Source organism: Cicer arietinum, chromosome 6, assembly GCF_000331145.2.
Source record: "Cicer arietinum cultivar CDC Frontier isolate Library 1 chromosome 6, Cicar.CDCFrontier_v2.0, whole genome shotgun sequence".
Lineage (NCBI taxonomy): Eukaryota > Viridiplantae > Streptophyta > Magnoliopsida > Fabales > Fabaceae > Cicer > Cicer arietinum.
This window is the reverse complement of record NC_021165.2, coordinates 49,009,372-49,028,759: the sequence shown is the minus strand read 5'-3', so window position 1 is coordinate 49,028,759 and position 19,388 is coordinate 49,009,372. Positions and strand designations below refer to the sequence as shown.

Here is a 19,388-nt window from a genome sequence, read left to right as displayed (position 1 = left end):
TTCTCCATTAATGGAGAGTCCACATAATCACCTATTGACGACATCTGTTTAAATAAATATGATTAGAAAGTCTACTTTTAATCGTTTATTGAAACAAAAACAATAACATAAACTAAACGAAACTAAACTAAACTAAACTAAACAAATTATCCAACATAAACTAATTACAAATTATCCAACATAAACCACTATTAATAATTGATCTTCTATTATTTCAAATTGATTCAACAGGTTAAGGTGGACATCATCCTAATAGAGAGTGATTTTATTGCAAAGGCTATCCTTGACCTAATTCCCATTCTTCAAATTACTAATTTAATCATTGGAGCAAACAAAGCTCATCTAAGGTACATTCATTCATTAACCTAGCATTTCACATTAATTCATTTGAGTACTACTTAATTAATTAGATAATATAATGAATCATATGATGAACAGAAAATCAAGATCAAGGAAATTAGGAAAATGTAGTGTGGCAGATGAGATAATGCAAAATGTACCACAAAGTTGCAACGTCATAATTATATATGAAGGGAAGGAAGTAAACCAATGTCCTGCTATAAGATTGATAAAGCAGAAGATTGTAAACTTCAGGTTTATTATCTAATGGTGACTTTGAAGTTGGACCAGAAGCATCAGAACTAAAGGGGTCAGTAGTAACAAGCCATGATGGAATACCAAATTGGACAATTTCAAGATTCGTTGAATACATAAAATCAGGACAAAAACAAGGTGACATGCTTTTAATTGTACCAGAAGGTGCATATGCTATTAGGCTTGGTAGTTTAACACACTGTAAAGTTCATCTCTCAAACCTTTTCTAAGACTCTTTCACAAGTAATTGGCCAATACCTTACTTCCACTATAATTCTTACTACTATAGATCTATCTCAGCTACATACTCCTTTACTTACAAAAATTAAGTTTGGATCAACTTCTCAATAATGAATAAATATTAGGAGATAATCACAACATATTCTCATGATTGTTACACAAAATCACTTGTATTTTTAATACTGTCTTAGGTACTTAAAACTAGTCCTGGATTGTAACACTTTCCTTATCATAATTTCTTTGAATCTCTATCTTTCTTATCTTTAATACAAACTTTGCAATTTCTTACTTATTATAAAAACTTCACACATTGTTATACTCTTACTGAAACCATGCTTTATGAATCAACAATCAAATTGAATCTCTGTCTCTCACATGAAACATTGCAACATACATTTTCTCCATTGAACAATAACTCAATGAAACAACACAGTGAGCACACCCAAAAAAAAAACAATCAAAACAAAACTAAAATGTTCAAAATAAAAATCAAAGACAACTATTGAAACAACATAAATGAAGAATAAATAAGAGAAAAAACCAATGCTATTGATTACACAAATGCAGATAAAAAGAAATCAGCAAGCATGAATACAAATACAGAGATAAACAAAAGCGAAGAGAGAAGAGATGACTCACGAAGAGAGAAAACGAGGTGCGATCGTTGTGCGAAGAGAGAAGACGAAGTGCGGTCGTTGTGCGAAGAGAGAAGACGAAGTGTGATCGTTGTGCGAAGAGAGAAGACGAAGTGCGATCGTTGTGCGAAGAGAGAAGAGATGACTTTCTATTTGCGGCGGCGGCGAACGGCGGCGGCCATAAGCTTCATTTCAATTTTAGGGTTTTGAGGCTGATTTTAGGGGTTTGAGATTTTGAGGTTTTGGTAGAATCAAAACTAAATTTGGTTACAAGGCACCTATTTTCTTTAAAATCAGTTCAGTTAAAAAAACTGATTTTAAAATAAAATTTGGTTTTTAAATTTTTTGAACCGGTTTAATTTAAAAGTGGTTTGGTTCGGTTCAGTTCTATAAATCAGTTCAATATTTGGTTTTTTTGCCCATCCCTAGTCATCAACATACATAAGTAAAACAGTAAAATTAGAATCAATGATTTTTGTGAAAAGAGAAAAGTAAGCAGAAGATTCCTTGTAACCAACGGATAAAAAAGATTCAGATAACTTATAATACCATTGTCTACTTGCTTGTTTTAAACCGTATATAGAATTATTTAATTTGCAAACTTTAGAATGAGAAGTAACAGAGTTATGAAGATGCATACCAGGGGGTAGTGACATATAAACTTCTTCATGTAAATCTCCATGTAAGAAGGCATTATTAACATCTATTGCTCTAAAAACCAACCTCTACTAGCAGCTAAAGCCAAAATAGTTCTAACAGTAACAATTTTAACAACAGGAGAAAAAGTATCAAAATAATCTACACCTTTTAGTTGCGTATAACCTTTAGCTACTAGCCTAGCTTTATATCTTTCAATAGAACTATTAGCATGGTATTTTACCTTGTAAACCCATTTACAACCAATGAGTTTCTTACCTTTTGGAAGATCAACAATGGACCAAGTATTTGTGGTTTCAAGGGCTGCTAGTTCTATTATCATAGCTAAGTTCTAGAAATCATGTTTGCTCGCCGGAGTATATGTTTGAGGTTCCTTAATTGAAGAAATAGAGAAACAAACAAAATTTGTAACTAGGAGCACATCTATCATAGCTCAAGGTGGAAGAAATAGGGTATAGGGTGGTTGAAATAGTATTATGTAATTGGGAAGGAAGAATATTGCAATCAAAATCTTGAAGCTAAGGAGGCCTAGTTATTATTCTGGTTGATTTTCTAAGAGGGATAAGAGCAGTTTGTATTTCAGAGTTGGTGATTAATAGAGTCTATGGTTTCTAAATCATAATCATTGGTGGTAACATGAGGTATAGAGGTAGGAGCACCTATAGAAACATCTTTAGAGAAAGGAAAAATTATTTCATAAAAAATTACAATTCTAGAAACAAAAAAAGCATGATAAATTAAATCATAAAGAAGGTATCCTTTAGTACCATCTCTATAACCCAAGAAAATAGTTTTTCTAGCACGAGTGTCAAATTTAGTTCTATGATGATGAATAGTAGATGCATAAGCCAAATATCCAAAAGACTTTAAATGAAGTAAACTAGGTGGAACTTTATACAACATAGCAAAAGGAGTTTGATTCTGTAAAAAGGGACCATGTATCCTATTAATGAGATGAACAACATATTGAACACTAAAATACCAAAAAAAATAGATATTTTAAATTGAAAAGAAAGATATCTAGCAACATTGAGGATGTGTTGATGTTTTCTCTCAATAACACCATTTTATTGAGGACATTCAACACATGATCTTTGATGAAAGATCCCTTTTGAAAGAAAAAAATCATCCATAATAAATTTAACACCATTATTACTTCTTAAACATTTGAGTTTGGTTTTAAATTGAGTTTCAATGTAGCAAATAAAATTCTTAAGATGTTGTCTGGTTTCACTTTTAGATTTCATGAGAACAATCCAAGTAAATCTACTATAATCATCAACAAGAGTAAGAAAACATTTATGACCATAAATTGAAAGAGTGCCAAATGGACCCCATATGTCAACATGAAGTATATCAAATATATGAGTAGAAACATAATTACTATTAGGATAAGAAAGATTATTTTGCTTTGCAAAGTGACATGTATCATATGGAGAATTATGTTTATGCTTGTAAGATACAAAAGGAAATTGCAAGGAAATGGATTTATGAACAGAATCAGAAACATGTCCTAGTCTAAGATGCCATAAAGAGGTATCATCCCTAGAAGCAACATTTCAAGAAGAGTCACAAAAAGGATTATAATTGGAAGAATAAATTTTGGCAAGAGCTTTGAGAACATATAGATCTGCATTTTTCTCAGCTATACCAATCAACTTCTTAGTGAAATTATGCAAAATCAAACATTTGTTTACTTGATATAGAAAGAAACAATTTAATGAATTGATCAGTTTGGATACAGATATTAGATTGAGTGTAAATTCAGGTATATAATAAAAAAATTTCAAAAAAATAGAATATGAAATTTCAACATTTCCAGCTATAGTAGCAATAGTTTTATGACCATTAGGCAATCTTATAGTGAAAGGTGTGAAAGAATGATAAGTATAAAAATGTTTAAAGGAATAGGTTATATGATCAATGACACCTGTATCAATTACCCAAAGGATAGTATTGTTACCTGATTGTGGGGTAGAGATAGAATTGATATAAGGTGTAAAAGATAAAACTGAATTTGTAGATGCTTGATTTTGCTCGGTAGCAGTATTGGAGTGGGGTGGAATAGTGTGTTGAAACAATTGAAGAATTTGTTGATATTGACGATGAATATCAGTTAAGGAAGGAGATGTTTGGGCTTGCTCTTGAATTAAAGATTAGGAATCATTGTTACTAGCAAGATTAACTAAGGTTCAAAATTTTGGAAGTGTAACCCGGTGGGTAACCATGTTTAAGAAAACAAGTATCAACTGTAACACTCTAAATTTTATAATAAACTATTTTATCAATTAAATACAATTTAAAATAATTAATTAGATGTTAAAATTATTTTAGAATACATGATAATAAATTTTCTGACTAATTTTCATTATATGAGTGCTTTCTATGAAATGCTAGTTTTATAAATATTAGATTAAATGAGCGATATAAATAATAAATATTATATTTTTTTATTTGATATATTTTTTTAAAAATAATAGTATTTTAGTGTAATATTTTGAAAGAAAAAGATTTTATCCGATTTTACGTGTATATACGCTTGCCCAATTAATGTAATATTTTTCTGTGCGCTTGACTGATGTTAAGTATGCATGTAGTTATATTTCAATTTATTATAACTATTTTCTGTTTTTATTTATTTTTTACATAAATAATTATCTTGGATAGTAGTGATATTGCGTTTGATTTCCTATATTTCTATATAATTGTTATGACATTGTGATTTTATATGTATTTTTTATGATTTAGTAATTAATATATAGTGTTGATGTTATATTTATTTATTTTTATAATTTCGACTATTCTCTAATGATGATAATATTTTAATTTGAGTATATGGAAAAATAAGTATTATATGGATTACTTTGAATATGAGGGTTTTGATTATTAATGTATTTTAAAAAATTAATTACTTTAATTACTTCATTTTATTAAATATTTGTTTTGAAATATTAGTAATATTTTAGTAATTAAATTGTGTTTTAAAAAAAAAGTGTTAAAAAATAGTTTTGGTAATTATTTTTTTTATTTAAGAAAATAAAAATAAATAGAAGAAAAAAGTAAAATATGTTTTATGGGTTAGACACATATTTAAGAGAACAACCTAATTAAATAATAAAAAAAATATTAATTGAAAATAACAAAAATGAAAGGCATGAGAAACACAATAACCTGGACACAAGTAGGGTTGTCGCACATTCAGAGAAAAATAAGAAAATTGATATCGTTCATCAATAAGTGTCCAAGAAAAGTTTCTTCGTTTTCATCCAAATTTTAGTATGTTGTTTTACCCATTTAGTTAGTCAATTACATGTATTTTCTCAGATTTTTAATCATCTCAATTTCTCTCTAAAATATATGACTACTCCGTTTATGAAATTCGTTATTTTCCACCGTTCTTCTTCCCCGTAAGTCCGATTTGAGTGAAATCAACACCAAAATGACCCTGTAAACAATGGCTATATTATCCATTGATTGGTTTTCTAATTTATAGTATGTTTTCTTGAACGAATTTCGAAATTTAATATTTAGAGTGTCTTCTCATAATTTATTTTTGATGTTTACACATAAATTATCGATTAGATCGATTTTGAAGGACAAAGAGATAGTCAAAGAACAAATGTTGTTTGCTCGTGGAATCGTATTCGTATGTGAAAGCATTGAAATAAGGTAAGGGGTGAGAGAGCGTTTGAATTTGTGAGTATAATATATTGTGAGATGAACGGGAAGACCGTATTTCTCAACGATTCATCAGGGGCTAGCTACGTACGGAAGTAGCCATTTGAGGGATAAATTAATTAATATGCAAGGTGTTGTTATAGAATATAATAGAAATATTTGTAAGGTGTTGATTGATTTAATTTCTTTAAATGTGTGATATTCAATATTATTGTTATATTGGATGTCAAATTAATTTTATGTATATGTTTGATTAGATGAGTTTATGTGATGTGATGATAAAAGATGAATGCATTGTGATAAATTTATGTGATGATGATGATGTATGATTAATAATTATGATGTTATAAATTTGTGATAAGTTTATGTGATGAGGTATGATTGATGATAGTGATACTATAAATTTGTGACGAGTTTATGTGATTATGATGATGTAAGATTAATGATCGTGATGATAAAATTTTGTGATAAGAATATTGAGTAACCCCATAGTTTATGAAAAAATGGTGATTCCAATTTGTGTTTGAGATGATGGTCATAATAGAGTATTGTAACACCCCAAATTTTATAATAAACTATTTTATTAATTAAATATGATTTTAAATAATTAATTTGATGTTAAAATTATTTTATAATATATGTTGATAAATTTGGGGGCAATTTTCATTATATGGGTGCTTTCTATGATGTGCTAGTTTTATAAATATTAGATTAAATGAGCGTTATAAATAATAAATATTATATTTTATTATTTGATATATTTTAAAAACATAATAATAGTATTTTAGTGTAATATTTTAAAGAGAAAGACTTTATGTGATTTTACGAGTATATATGCGTACCCAATTGATGTAATATTTTTTTTGTGCACTTGACTGATGTTAAGTATGCACGTAATTATATTTTAATTATTTATAACTATTTTCTATTTTTATAAATAATTATCTTGAGATAGAATTGATATTGTGTTTGATTTTGTTTATTTTTATATACTTGTTATGACATTGTAATTTTATATATATTTATTAAGATTTAGTAATTAATATAAAGTGTTGATGTTATATTTATTTATTTTATAATTTCAAATATTTTCTAACGATGGTAATAATCTAACGTAAGCATTTGGAAAAATAAGTATAATTATAGTGAGTAATTTGCATATGAGAGTTTTGGTTATTACTATATTTTAAAAGATTAATTATTTTATTTTATAAAATATTAGTTTTGAAATATTAATAATGTTTTATTAATGAAATTGAGTTTTTAAAAAATAAAATAAAAATAGTAATAGTAAAACATAAAAGAAGACTAGTGGGATTGACCCTAATCCCTAATTGTCTTAATAAAAGAAATAAGAGAGAGAGAGCTTCAGCCGCATACCATGAGCAAACCATCAACAACCTATCGTTTGACACCGGTGATCGATAACTGTTCTAGAAAACTTTCTCCATTTTCCAGATCTTTAATAACCCCAATTTCTCTCTAAAATACCTGACTTCTCCGTTTGTAGAATTTGTTATTTTGTATCGTTCTACTTCACCGTAAGTCCGATTTAGTGAAACCAACGCCAAAACGACCGTGTGAAAAGTGGCTATATTATCCACTAATTGGTTTTCTGATTTATGGTAATTTTCTTTGACCGGTTTTCGAATTTAGTTTTTTAGAATATCTCCTCATAATTTATTTTTGACATTTATCCATAAACTGTTGAGTTAGATCTATTGAAGGACAAAGAGTCAAAGAACAAAGACTGTTTGGTCGTGGAATCGTATTCATAGGTGAAAGTGTCGAAATAAGGTAAGGGGTGAGAGAGCGTTTGAATGTGATATTTAATATTATTGTGATATTTGATTTAATTTCGTTAAATGTTGGGCATTTGATATTATTGTGATATTTGATTTAATTTCATTAAATGTGTGGCATTTGATATTATTGTGATATTTGATTTATTATCGTTAAATGTGTGATATTTGATATTATTGTGATATTGAATGTCGAATGAATTTTACGTATATGTTTGATTAGACATGTTTAAGTGATGCGATAATAAAAGGTGGATGCATTTTGATACGTTTTATGTGATTATGTTGATGTATAATTAATAACAATGATGTTATAAATTTGTGATAAGTCTATGTGATGATGTATGATTCATGAGATTGATGTTATAAGATTGTGATGAGTATATGTGATGACGTGTGATTAATGATAGTGATGTTATAAATTGTGATGAGAATATTATGATTCCAATTTGTGTTTGAGATGAAGGTCTTAATGGAGCACCATAGGCCAACGAGGGGCGAAAATAAATATTGAGAATTTGTGAAGTGAAGATTATTTTGTTATCATATAGGTAGGGTCTGACAAGCCTAGTGATTTCGGGGAAGTACAACTGAATAAGCATGATCGTGACGGTCTGCTGTCGAGCCTTAAGGCAAGATTGTTAGACCTTGGAGGTATTCGGGTGGGGAATTCCTAGGTGACTTTAAGGTAGCACTCCAAATGTCGGGAGCTACCACGCAACACACGTTTACCTCGACTGTCACGTATATGTGTCTCGGGTTGAGTTGAGGAGATCTATGAGGATATGGCCAATTTGAATTGTCCGTCCACCAGGATGGTGGCATAGTATAAAGCCTCCTGACCAAATACTTCAGAGTTAGAATGGTACCACATTGTGAAGTAGAGTCTAAGCTCATGCGTAGCATTGCACTTTATTGTGATTGTTTTGTTGTGATTAATATGTATCATGTGTGGTGATAATTTCTCTTAGATGTTTTGATGTTATAGTGAGATTTATTGATTTCCCTTGAGTGATTTTGACTTTTAACGTGATATTTTCTTGATGGAATGTTTGTGCAATCATACGGTTCTATTATGATTGTTTGCGTGTTTTTCTTATTTGTATTATACTGTCATCATGATTTCAAAACTCATCTCCTTCGTTGTTTGTGTTTGACTGGCTTGGCCCTGCGCTTGTGAAATCGCAGTTATTACATGTTAATGAATCTTGAAGTTCAAGTTTGGGAGGAACCACGCTCTGATAGGTGATATCGGGAATAAAGGCTTAAATTGTATTTTACTTTTTCAATTTGAAATGAATTTTTGTATGAATATCTAAGAAGTACTAGTAAGTTTTTAAATTAAATCAAGTAATAATACTCAAATAAAGCTTATTGATATTACACTATTTTAATGGAGAAAATAAGTTTAAAGTGTTCCTTTTGATTTTTGAGAAACATGATATCCTAAGTTAAAAATAAAAGTTTTTATTTTCTTGGAAACATATTTTTATTTTTCTGCTGCAAATTTCATAGAAATATAATATAAATTATTATATATATTATTTTGAGGTTTAGTGTGTCACAAGTATCATAGGCCAACGAGGGAAGAAAATAAATATTGAGAATATGTGAAGTGGATATTATTTTGTCATCATATAGGTAGGGTCTGACAAGCATAGTGATTTTGGGGAAGTACAACTGAATGAGTCTGATCGTGACAAGCATAATGATTTTCTTGTGATTGTTTTCTTGTGATTAATATGTATCGTGTGTGATAATAACTTCTCTTAGATGATTTGATCTTATAGTGAAATGTATTGATTTTACTTGAGTGGTTTTAACTTTATCATGTGATGTTTTACCTTGAAGAATATTTGTGTTATGATACAGTCTATTATGATTGTTGCGTGTTCTTCTTACTTATATTATATTATTAACATGATTTCAAAATTCACCTCCTTCGTTGTTTGTGTTTGACTGGTTTGGCCCTGCGTTTGCGAAATCGCAGTTATTACAGGTTAATAAGTCTTGAAGTTCAAGTTTGGGAGAAGTCCGCTTTGATAGGTGATACGGTCTTTGGAAATGAGTACAAAACCTGTTGGACCCACGAGCACCTCTTCCACGACCTCCATTGGAAGCAGAACCACGCCCTCCCCCATTGTTGGATACTTGCAGCGCCAAAGAAGCTTTGTCATCAACAGAATCAAGGACGGCTGAAACATTTAATCGACGTTCTTGACCAAGAACGAGTGAAAATGTTTTTTGTTAAGAGAATGTATAGGGTCAATGAGCATGATCTGAGATCTAACATTAGAGTATTGGTTATTCAAACCTTTGAGAAACTTGATCACTTGATCTTGTTCTTTATACTTGCGCAAATCAGTGGTGGCGCCGCAAGTGCACGGAATCGCACAAGTGCAATCGCGAGTAGGGAGGAAATTCTCAAATTCTTTCCACATAGTAGTTAGATGAGTGAAATTATTGGAGAAGTCAAGAGTATCTTGTTGGAAGCGAGTGAGATCGTCTTGGATATCGGAGATTTGAAAGATATCTCCTTGAGAAAATCGTTGATCATGAATATTCCAAACGACGACAGCTTTATCGATTCAAAGAATGGATTTGTTGATACTCTTTGAAATTGATCGTTGAAGCCAAGATAACACTATGTTGTTGCATCAGATCCATTGATCATAAAGAAAATGGTTGGATGCAGGTTGGGGAAAAGTGCATCAACAAATTTCAATTTGTTCTTTGAGATTAAGACAACCTTCATCGCACGAGACCAAGAAGAAATGTTCTTGCTATCCAAAGAAGGGGTAACAAGATTGAAAGAGAGGTTTTCATTAGGATGAAAATAATAAGGATTGGAAGGATTGGTTGCAAAATCAGAATAGGGTTCTTTCGTGGTGGACACTAAGAAAGGGGAAGAAATTGCTCAAAATGGATAACAAATAAAAGATAGGAGAAGAGGATTCTTAGTTTCTCTGGATGAGGATGAACATGTTTATGATTGTGTCAAGGTAAATTCATCATAAAGAAAAGTGTTGACTCTTTCATATTGTATTTTCATTTGCATTCTTTGTAATTTGACTATATTTTGGGGACCTATTGGACAGTCTAACACCATAATAGACATCTGAATAATTTGAACTTTTTTTGACAATTTACATAGTGAATTCTAGATTAGTGAATTATAAATTCCAATTGGCCAAGAACTTCATAAGCAATTGGATATCTAGACTTCAATTGTTGTTGCACTTGATATTTCAAATATAAAGAATTTAGAACAACACATATGTAGTGTTTTGATTTGAGTTGCAAGAGATAAACTTATAGTGAGAGAATATACCTAGAACTTCTAACAATTTAAATAGGACACTACAAATATTTAATGTGAACTTCCACTCACATATTTTATGGCAACTTTAACATTAGTAACAAATTTAAAACCATATATTAATTGAAGTAATAAATGCAGTGTCGGGTAGATGTGTGTTACGTGTCGGACACTAAAATGTTGATGCTACATGATTAAGTTTTTTTTTTTTTTTTTTAATTCTTATTGTTTTCTTTTTATGTGATAGGTAAGCTTTGTAATTGTGAAAATCACTGCAATATGTCCAATGGAATTACTAGAAATAATAAGCGATCTTCTAAGATGACAACAAAAAGACCCTTCATTGTACCACACTCAAAAAAGACCTGAGTCATGAACATCACAAGAGAGGGATTTTCATTGTACCACACTAAAAAATAATCCAATTGCTTCAATGATTGTTCATCGTTTTTGCTTGAGAAGATTGCTAATGGGCTTGGTTAGAGTTTCATTGGTGTATGGAAAATATTTTTCAGAAATTCGATAAAAATGTTTTGTCCGGTAATAATTTATAAACAATGCGGACAAATTATGATCGATAATTTTTTTACATGATGAAAACTACTTTCAGAACTAATTGTCAGCCAAGTTGCATCGAAATAGATATTTTTATTTATTTAGAACTAACTATTAGCTAAACCACTTTTTTCGTTTTTTTATTTAAAATAAAAATATTATTATTATTTTAAAAATTAAATATAAAATTAAAAGGTGATAAGATTACTTAATTTTTATATGATCTTTATTGTTATTAGTTAGTTTTGTTGTTATTAGTTAGTTGTATTCTTGGGATTGGTTGTTATGTATTGGTTAATCTATTAACTGCCCATATACCAGAAAGGTTTGTTAGCTGGTATATATATATACTTAGTTTTGTACTGTTTACAATAGATCAGAATTATAATAAAAGTACAATGGCAAGTTCAGTAAATAACATGGTATCAGTTGTCAAAAACCAATTTTAGCCTTATCTTTCCATTCTTTCTTTCCATTCTTTCTCGTCATTGTTCTTTTAGGGTTACCGCTTTTTGTTCTCTTTTCCATGGCTGCAATACCTTCATCGCCGCCGCCACCTCTTCCTCATTCCGATCCTCCTCATCCTCCTTCCGATCCTCCTCAACCAAATCGAGATCCCAACAGTTCCTTTTACATTCATCCCAATGAGAATCCGTCTCTTGTCTTGGTGTCTCCCGTTTTGGATGCTTCAAACTATCACGCCTGGGCTCGCGCGATGTATATTTCTCTTGAAATGAAAAACAAATATGGCTTTATTGATGGTTCAATCAAGAAACCAGATCTTACTGCTTCAGATTTCTCGGCCTGAAAACGTTGCAATACACTTGTTCTTTCGTGGCTCTATCACTCCATTTCCCTTGATATTGTTGGTAGCATTCTTTGGATTGACGACGCATCCGCTGTTTGGCAAGAACTCAAGAGCCGATTTTCTCAAGGTGATTTTGTCCGAATTTCTCAAATAACTTCAGATCTGTCCACCATTAAGTAAGGGGATTCCACGGTCACAGCTTTTTTTACAACTCTCAAGAAGCTCTCTGATAAACTATTCAATTTTAGACCCATTCCTTCTTGCACTTCTTCTTCTACTGGCCGTTGCAACACATTCAAGATGGTAACTCAGTATAGAGATCATGACATGATTCTTTATTTTTTACAAGGTCTTAATGATAATTACTCAAATGTTCATTCCCAGATTCTTCTTTTTGATCCTCTCCCTCCCCTTACTAAAGTTTACTCGATGATTCTTCAACAAGAACGCCAATTACACATTGGTCTTTTACCCGAACCAACGGTTTTAGCTATTGATTCTCGAAATTTTTCTAATAAACCTTCTCATGGTAAACCTAAATTCACTTTCAAACCAAATTTTGGAAAACCTCAAAACCCTAGATTGTGCACTAATTGCAAGAAAACTAATCATACTGTTGACAAATGCTTCTTTCTCCATGGTTTTCCCCCTGGGTATCAAACCAAGAAAATCGTTCATAATGTTGAATCTTTTCCTCATGACTCTACTGAATCTACTCACCCTTTCACCAAGGACCAAATTCAAGGGTTGTTAGCTCTCCTACCATCATCTACTTCCACCAGCACTCCTCAGGTTTCGAATCTGATTAGCAATCATCAAGTTCATTCTGGATCTTCTAATACAGGTAAACAACAAGGTAATCTTTCTACTATGTGGATTTTGGATTCGGGTGCAACATATCATTTTACTAATTCTTTATCTTTTTATTCAACTTACAAATCTGTAACACCAATTTCTGTTAAACTTCCTAATGGGCATTTTACTCAACCTTCAATCAGTGGAACTGTTCTTTTAAATGAATCCTTAATCTTACATAATGTTCTTTATATTCCCTTGTTTTCCTTCAATATTATTGTTGTCAGTAAACTTATTGAGTTTAATCCATGTACTTTAACATTTTCTCACGATTCTTGTATGATTCGAGATTTGAACACTTTGAAGAGGATTGGTAGTGCTATCCTTAGGAATGGACTTTATGAATTTGTTCATCCTATATCTCCATGTAATGTTGTAGCCAACCATATTCCTTTGATCAATGTTGTAGATACTATTTCCACAATTTTTTCCTTTAGACCATGTTTGGCATTATAGGCTTGGTCATCCTTCTTCTACTTGTTATAACAATGTAGCTAAACAACATTCTTTTCTATCTCCTATTGATATGAAACATTGTGATGTTTGTCATTATTCAAAACAAAAGAAATTACCTTTTTCTAATAGTGCATCTGTTTCTTCTTCTATCTTTGATATTGTGCATATTGATATATGGGGTCCTACTTCTACTGCTTCTTTACATGGTCATAAATATTTTTTAACAATTGTGGATGATAAATCTAGGTTCACTTGGATTAGATTGATGAATGCTAAGCATGAAACCAAAACTCATCTTATTAATTTCATTCACTATGTTGAAACTCAATTTAATAAAAAAGTCAAAATTATTCGTTCGGACAACGACCCTGAATTTTCCATGGTTTTTTTTTCAACAGTAAAGACATTATTCATCATATTTCTTGTGTTGAGACACCTCAACAAAATGGGGTGGTTGAGATAAAACATCAACACATTTTAAATATTGCTAGGAGTCTTTTATTTCAATCTCATTTACCTCTTTCTTTTTGGTGTTATTACTCATGTTGTCCACATTTTAAATTTACTTCCCTCTATCAAATTACATAATATATCTCCTTATTTTTTATTGTATAATAAAGAACCTATTCTTTCTCATTTAAGAGTTTTTGGTTCTCTATGTTTTGCCTCCACTATTTTTGCTAATAGAACTAAATTTCAACCTCGTGCTTGAAAATGCATTGTACTAGGACATAGAGATGGAGTAAAGGGCTATGTTTTATTTGACTTACATACTAAACATATTTTTCTTTCAAGAAATGTGGTGTTTTATGAAAACGTTTTTCCTTTTCATAAACACCATTCTACTTAGTCACATACTCCTAACTCTCAACTTCCTTTGCCTATCAATCATAACAATTCTGACATACCTTGTGATATTGATCCTTTATCTTGTCCTCCACAATTGGCTGATCATGAGAATTCCCATGTTTTTCCTAATTTTTATATGCATTTTGATATACCTACTGCTACTTTAAATGATATTCCGCATGTTATGCATGAATCTGGTTTGGATACTGCCCCTGCCCCTCAATCTGTTGTCCGTACTTCTACTAGGGTAAGAAATGCTCCAAGTTACTTACAAGATTATGAATGTAATATAATGTTCCTGCCTCTAGATCTTCCAATACTACTATATCAGGTAATCTTCATTCTTTAAACCATTTTTTATCTTATGACAATGTCTCTACTGCTTATAAATCTTATTTATTTGCTTTATCTTATATTCCTGAACCGTGTTCTTATACACAAGCAATTAAATTTGATTGCTGGAAGCATGCTATGGACCAAGAAATTCAGGCTCTTGAACATAATAACAGTTGGGAATTAATTGATTTACCTGATGATAAAACTCTTATTGGTTGTAAATGGGTTTTCAAAACCAAACTCAATTCTGATGGTAGTATTGAAAGACATAAGGCTAGACTTGTTGCTAAAGGATATACTCAATTGGAAGGCGTAGATTATTTAGAAATATTTTCTCCTATAATTAAAATGACTACTGTTAGACTTGTTTTGCCCATTGCTGCTATTAAACAATGGCATTTATATCAATTAGATGTCAACAATGCCTTTTTACACGGGAATCTCCACGAGGATGTCTACATGCAACTTCCTCCTGGTTATACCCCTCCGAACCCAAATTTAGTTTGTAAATTGACCAAGTCGATTTGCGGTTTAAAATAAGCTAGTCGAAATTGGAATGATAAACTAACTTCTGCTATCTTATCTTTAGGATATACTCAATCTGTTTCGGATTATTCGTTGTTTGTTAAATCCCATGATGCTCATTTCACTTTTTTTGTTGATTTATGTAGATGATATCATTCTCACTGGCAATGATTCACAAGAAATACAATTTGTTAAGTCTTTTCTCCATTCTCAATTTCGAATCAAAGACTTGCGCTCTCTCAAATATTTCCTTGGGCTGGAGGTTGCTCAATCATCAAAGGGTATTTCTCTTAATCAACGCAAATATGCTTTGGACCTCTTGGATGATATGGGACTTCTCAACTGCAAACCGGTTTCAACTCCTATGCTGCCAAATCTAAAGTTATCTAAGGATGATGGCAATCCTTTCCCCGACAACAAATTGTATCGAAGATTGATTGGCCGCTTGCTCTACTTAACCAACACTAGGCCTGACTTTTCCTTCCCTGTTCACAAGCTCAGCCAATATGTTTCCAACCCAATGCAGTCTCATTATCTTGCTGCAACCAGAATTCTGCACTACATTAAAGGTTCCCCTGGAAATGGCTTATATTTTTCTTCTTCTTCTCCTCTCCAATTATTGGCTTTCAGTGATAGAAATTGGGCTGCCTGCCCTGATTCCAGAAAATCAACCATTGGTTTGCTCGTCTTTCTCAGGTCTTCACTTATCTCATGGAAATCAAAAAAACAAACGGTTATTTTTCGTTCTTCTTCAGAAGCGGAATATCGCGCTTTGGCACACACAACTTGTGAAATCCAATGGCTCCTATATCTTCTTAAAGACCTTCATCTTCGTGTGAAACTCCCTGTTTCAATTTTCTGTGACAACAATTCAAAATGAACGTACAAAACACATAGAGCTCGATTTTCATCTGGTTTGTGAGAAAATTCAAAATGGCATGATCCATCTTATGGCTGTCCCTTCTACTACCTAGCTTGCAGACATCCATACCAAAGCATTGCCTCCCTTTTCCTTTCATTATATTGTTTCCAAGCTCAACCTTATCGACATCTGCGGTTCGAGCTTGCACGGGCCTGATAAGATTACTTAATTTTTATATTATCTTTATTGTTATTAGTTAGTTTTGTTGTTATTAGTTAGTTGTAATTCTTGGGATTGGTTGTTTTGTATTGATTAATCTGTTAACTGCCCATATACCAGAAAGGTTTGTTAGCTGGTATATATATACTTAGTTTTGTACTGTTTACAATAGATCAGAATTATAATAAAAATATAATGGCAAGTTCAGTAAATAACAAAAGCTCTGCAGTGTTGACTACCATTCTTTCCACCACTTCCAACATTAAAAAAAATTATCTTGAAAAATTATTGTTTTTATATAATTTGATGGATAGATTGTGTGAATTTGATGTATTTGCTTTTTTATAGATTATTTAGATAGATTTTTAAAAAATAACTTTTAAGGATTGTAAATGGATTGTTTCAACCCATCATTTACAATTTAATTTATATATATTCGATCCATCCATTTTGCTATCCCTTAATCTCTTAATAGTTAGTGAGCTGGATGGAGTATCCAAGAAGAGAGGACAAACATTGGCTCAAAATGAGAGTGTTTGGATCAGATTCACTAGACTCTAACGCAACTAACACATAAAATGATGAGACACTCTACTCAAACAACTCAACTCTGTGCGGATGACAGGGTGGTATGATTGTGCGCCGGTATAGATGACCAAGTGGAACGTTTATGCATCCAATCAGCCCTACGACAAGGTGGTGAGACAAGATGGTGTGTCAGTGCACCCGTATAAATGACTAGGTGGTGTGTCTGGGCACCTAATCATTCTAAGGCAAGTGAAATCTCAATAAAATCGGAAGCTGAACTAATGAGGCTCATTTCCCAAGGAAGATCCACCTGTAAAGGGGAAAAGACAATTAGGATTACAAATCTTTTAGCATATTCGTGAATAGTGTATTATTCTCACCTAGGATATAGTACCATTATATTTCTTGTTTGCATACGTGACATTAGCACCCAAACACTAACTCACTTGTGGCAATACTTAAATCTAGAAATCCTTCTAACTAGTCGGATGTGAAAGAAGGGCAAACTCCTTTTCACGTAGATGATGAACTCTATGAGGGAGCTACAAGACCGAAACATTGAACAACAACAACAACACCAACACCAACATGAAGAGAAACTCTACCAACTACAAGAGGGAATTGTGAGAGAGGTTAAACTCATGTGGCAACTTGAAATACGATACCACAAGTTGAAAGAGCAGATGGAATCTCGAGAGAGGGAGCTCCACCAACAATTGAAGCTCTTGCACAACAATGTAACGGGGACCAAAACAACTATGATGACATTGAGGGTTTTCAAAACCTTCAAAGAGGAAATACAATATGTGGCTACAAAATTTAACTAATTTCAAACATTCAATTATTTTCATAGGTAAAAGTGTCCCCAAAATTATATGTCAAACAAAAATATACTTCTGAGATAATCATTCTATATTCATCTACATAAATATCTTATTTTTGAATTATCAATACTTAAAAATAGATAATAAACATTAATTCATAAACGTAACAAAAATAAATCCTTAAACTTAATGTGATTATGTTTCTATGGATTGTGGAAGTCAACTCATCGAAGTAGAATATCGTAAAATACAAATAAAATGATTATCTATTCATAAACATACTTTGCAAAAACATTATGAAATATTAAATCATTTAGTATGTTATAATATAAGTGAACATTATCATTTGTAATAAAAAATTTGAACCCTTTTTAATTACATCCATTGTGTTAATAGTCTGATTGAATAGTAGTTTAAATTATATATATATATATATATACTTTGAACCGTGTGAGATATCTAAATCATATATTAGAGTGTGTGTTCGTCTAATTAATGCAACTCTCGTTCAATTGTTGACAAATTTTCTGCCTATTATAATAGGTTCGCCCACAAACACATCAAACAACATCTATTAGTTATTAGGAACAAACAAATAATAATCTTTGGTTTCGAGAAACACACATGTCTTGTTTTTGCTTTCTTGTGGATCAGAAAACAAAAATACGGCGGAGCAAACCGGTGGCGGGAACTTGTTCGCGGTGTAGAAGCAGCGCCAGAGTGGCTGATATGATGACTCAAACAAGATTTTGCTATGTTCCTGTCAACAGTAAATATTGGAAAGCTATTATTTGCAGTTTTTGTGGAGCTATTCTTAAGTCTTACAGACAAGCATCTTATTAATATATCATCTATAGTTACTAGTATCTATTATCTATAGATTCATATTATATTTAAGAAAAAACTTCATCTTCTAAGTATTTTTCTTCCACACTTTTTTTTATATTTACTACTTGTTAATTAGAAATGAAAATGATATTAATGAGAGTTAATTTGTGTGAATTGAAAGAAAAAAAAAAGTCCCACATAAAATAGAATGAATGACATATTAATATTGTTAAGATGGAGGTATCAAAATTGAGGTGTGTCTCAAGGAGTGACTAAATTTGTGAAGAGTAAAAATAAATAGATCACCGCACATGTGCAATTTCTCCTTGAATTTGAGGAAAAACTCAAAAAAACAACATTGTTTCTACTATTACTTTTTTATTTTTAGTACATTTTTCTAGATAAATTCCCTCTGTATTATGATTATGAGAGTGTAACAATAGTTGATTTGGTGTTTATTGTATTGATTTGGTTTCCAAATCATGTTATAAAGACAAATTTTCATGTTCTATTTAGAGAATAAAAGAATCTTATGTTTCATTAAATATATAATTTAACGAAAACTATTTATTATTAATATTAATATTAATATTAATATTATTATTATTATTATTATTATTATTATTATTATTATTATTATTATTATTATTATAATGGACATTGTCTACTACTTCACCTTCAACAAAAAAATGGTATATATGAACTTAGCATCTCATATATAGTATACATATTTTTAAATTTTTTATTATTATAATTAAATAAAGAATAACTTAATTTAAATGAAGAATAAATTAAAAGAAAAAAATTACATCAAAATT

At 31.0% G+C, this 19,388-nt stretch overlaps 2 protein-coding genes across 2 annotated transcripts; both read left to right on the top strand.

The window, feature by feature from the left end:
• Positions 1 to 12,588: 12,588 nt before the first annotated feature.
• Positions 12,589 to 16,189, top strand: LOC140920765 (uncharacterized). The gene is made up of 4 exons (XM_073369587.1): positions 12,589 to 13,548; positions 14,450 to 14,732; positions 14,780 to 15,259; positions 15,456 to 16,189. The coding sequence occupies exons 1-4, from the start codon at positions 12,589 to 12,591 to the stop codon at positions 16,187 to 16,189; spliced, it is 2,457 nt and encodes an 818-aa protein (XP_073225688.1).
• Positions 16,190 to 18,269: 2,080 nt separating this feature from the next.
• Positions 18,270 to 19,079, top strand: LOC101502637 (uncharacterized). Its single transcript, XM_027330825.2, has one exon. It carries the CDS (start codon positions 18,367 to 18,369, stop codon positions 18,583 to 18,585), a length of 219 nt encoding a protein of 72 aa, XP_027186626.1. The 5' UTR covers positions 18,270 to 18,366; the 3' UTR covers positions 18,586 to 19,079.
• The last annotated feature ends 309 nt before the right edge of the window (positions 19,080 to 19,388 follow it).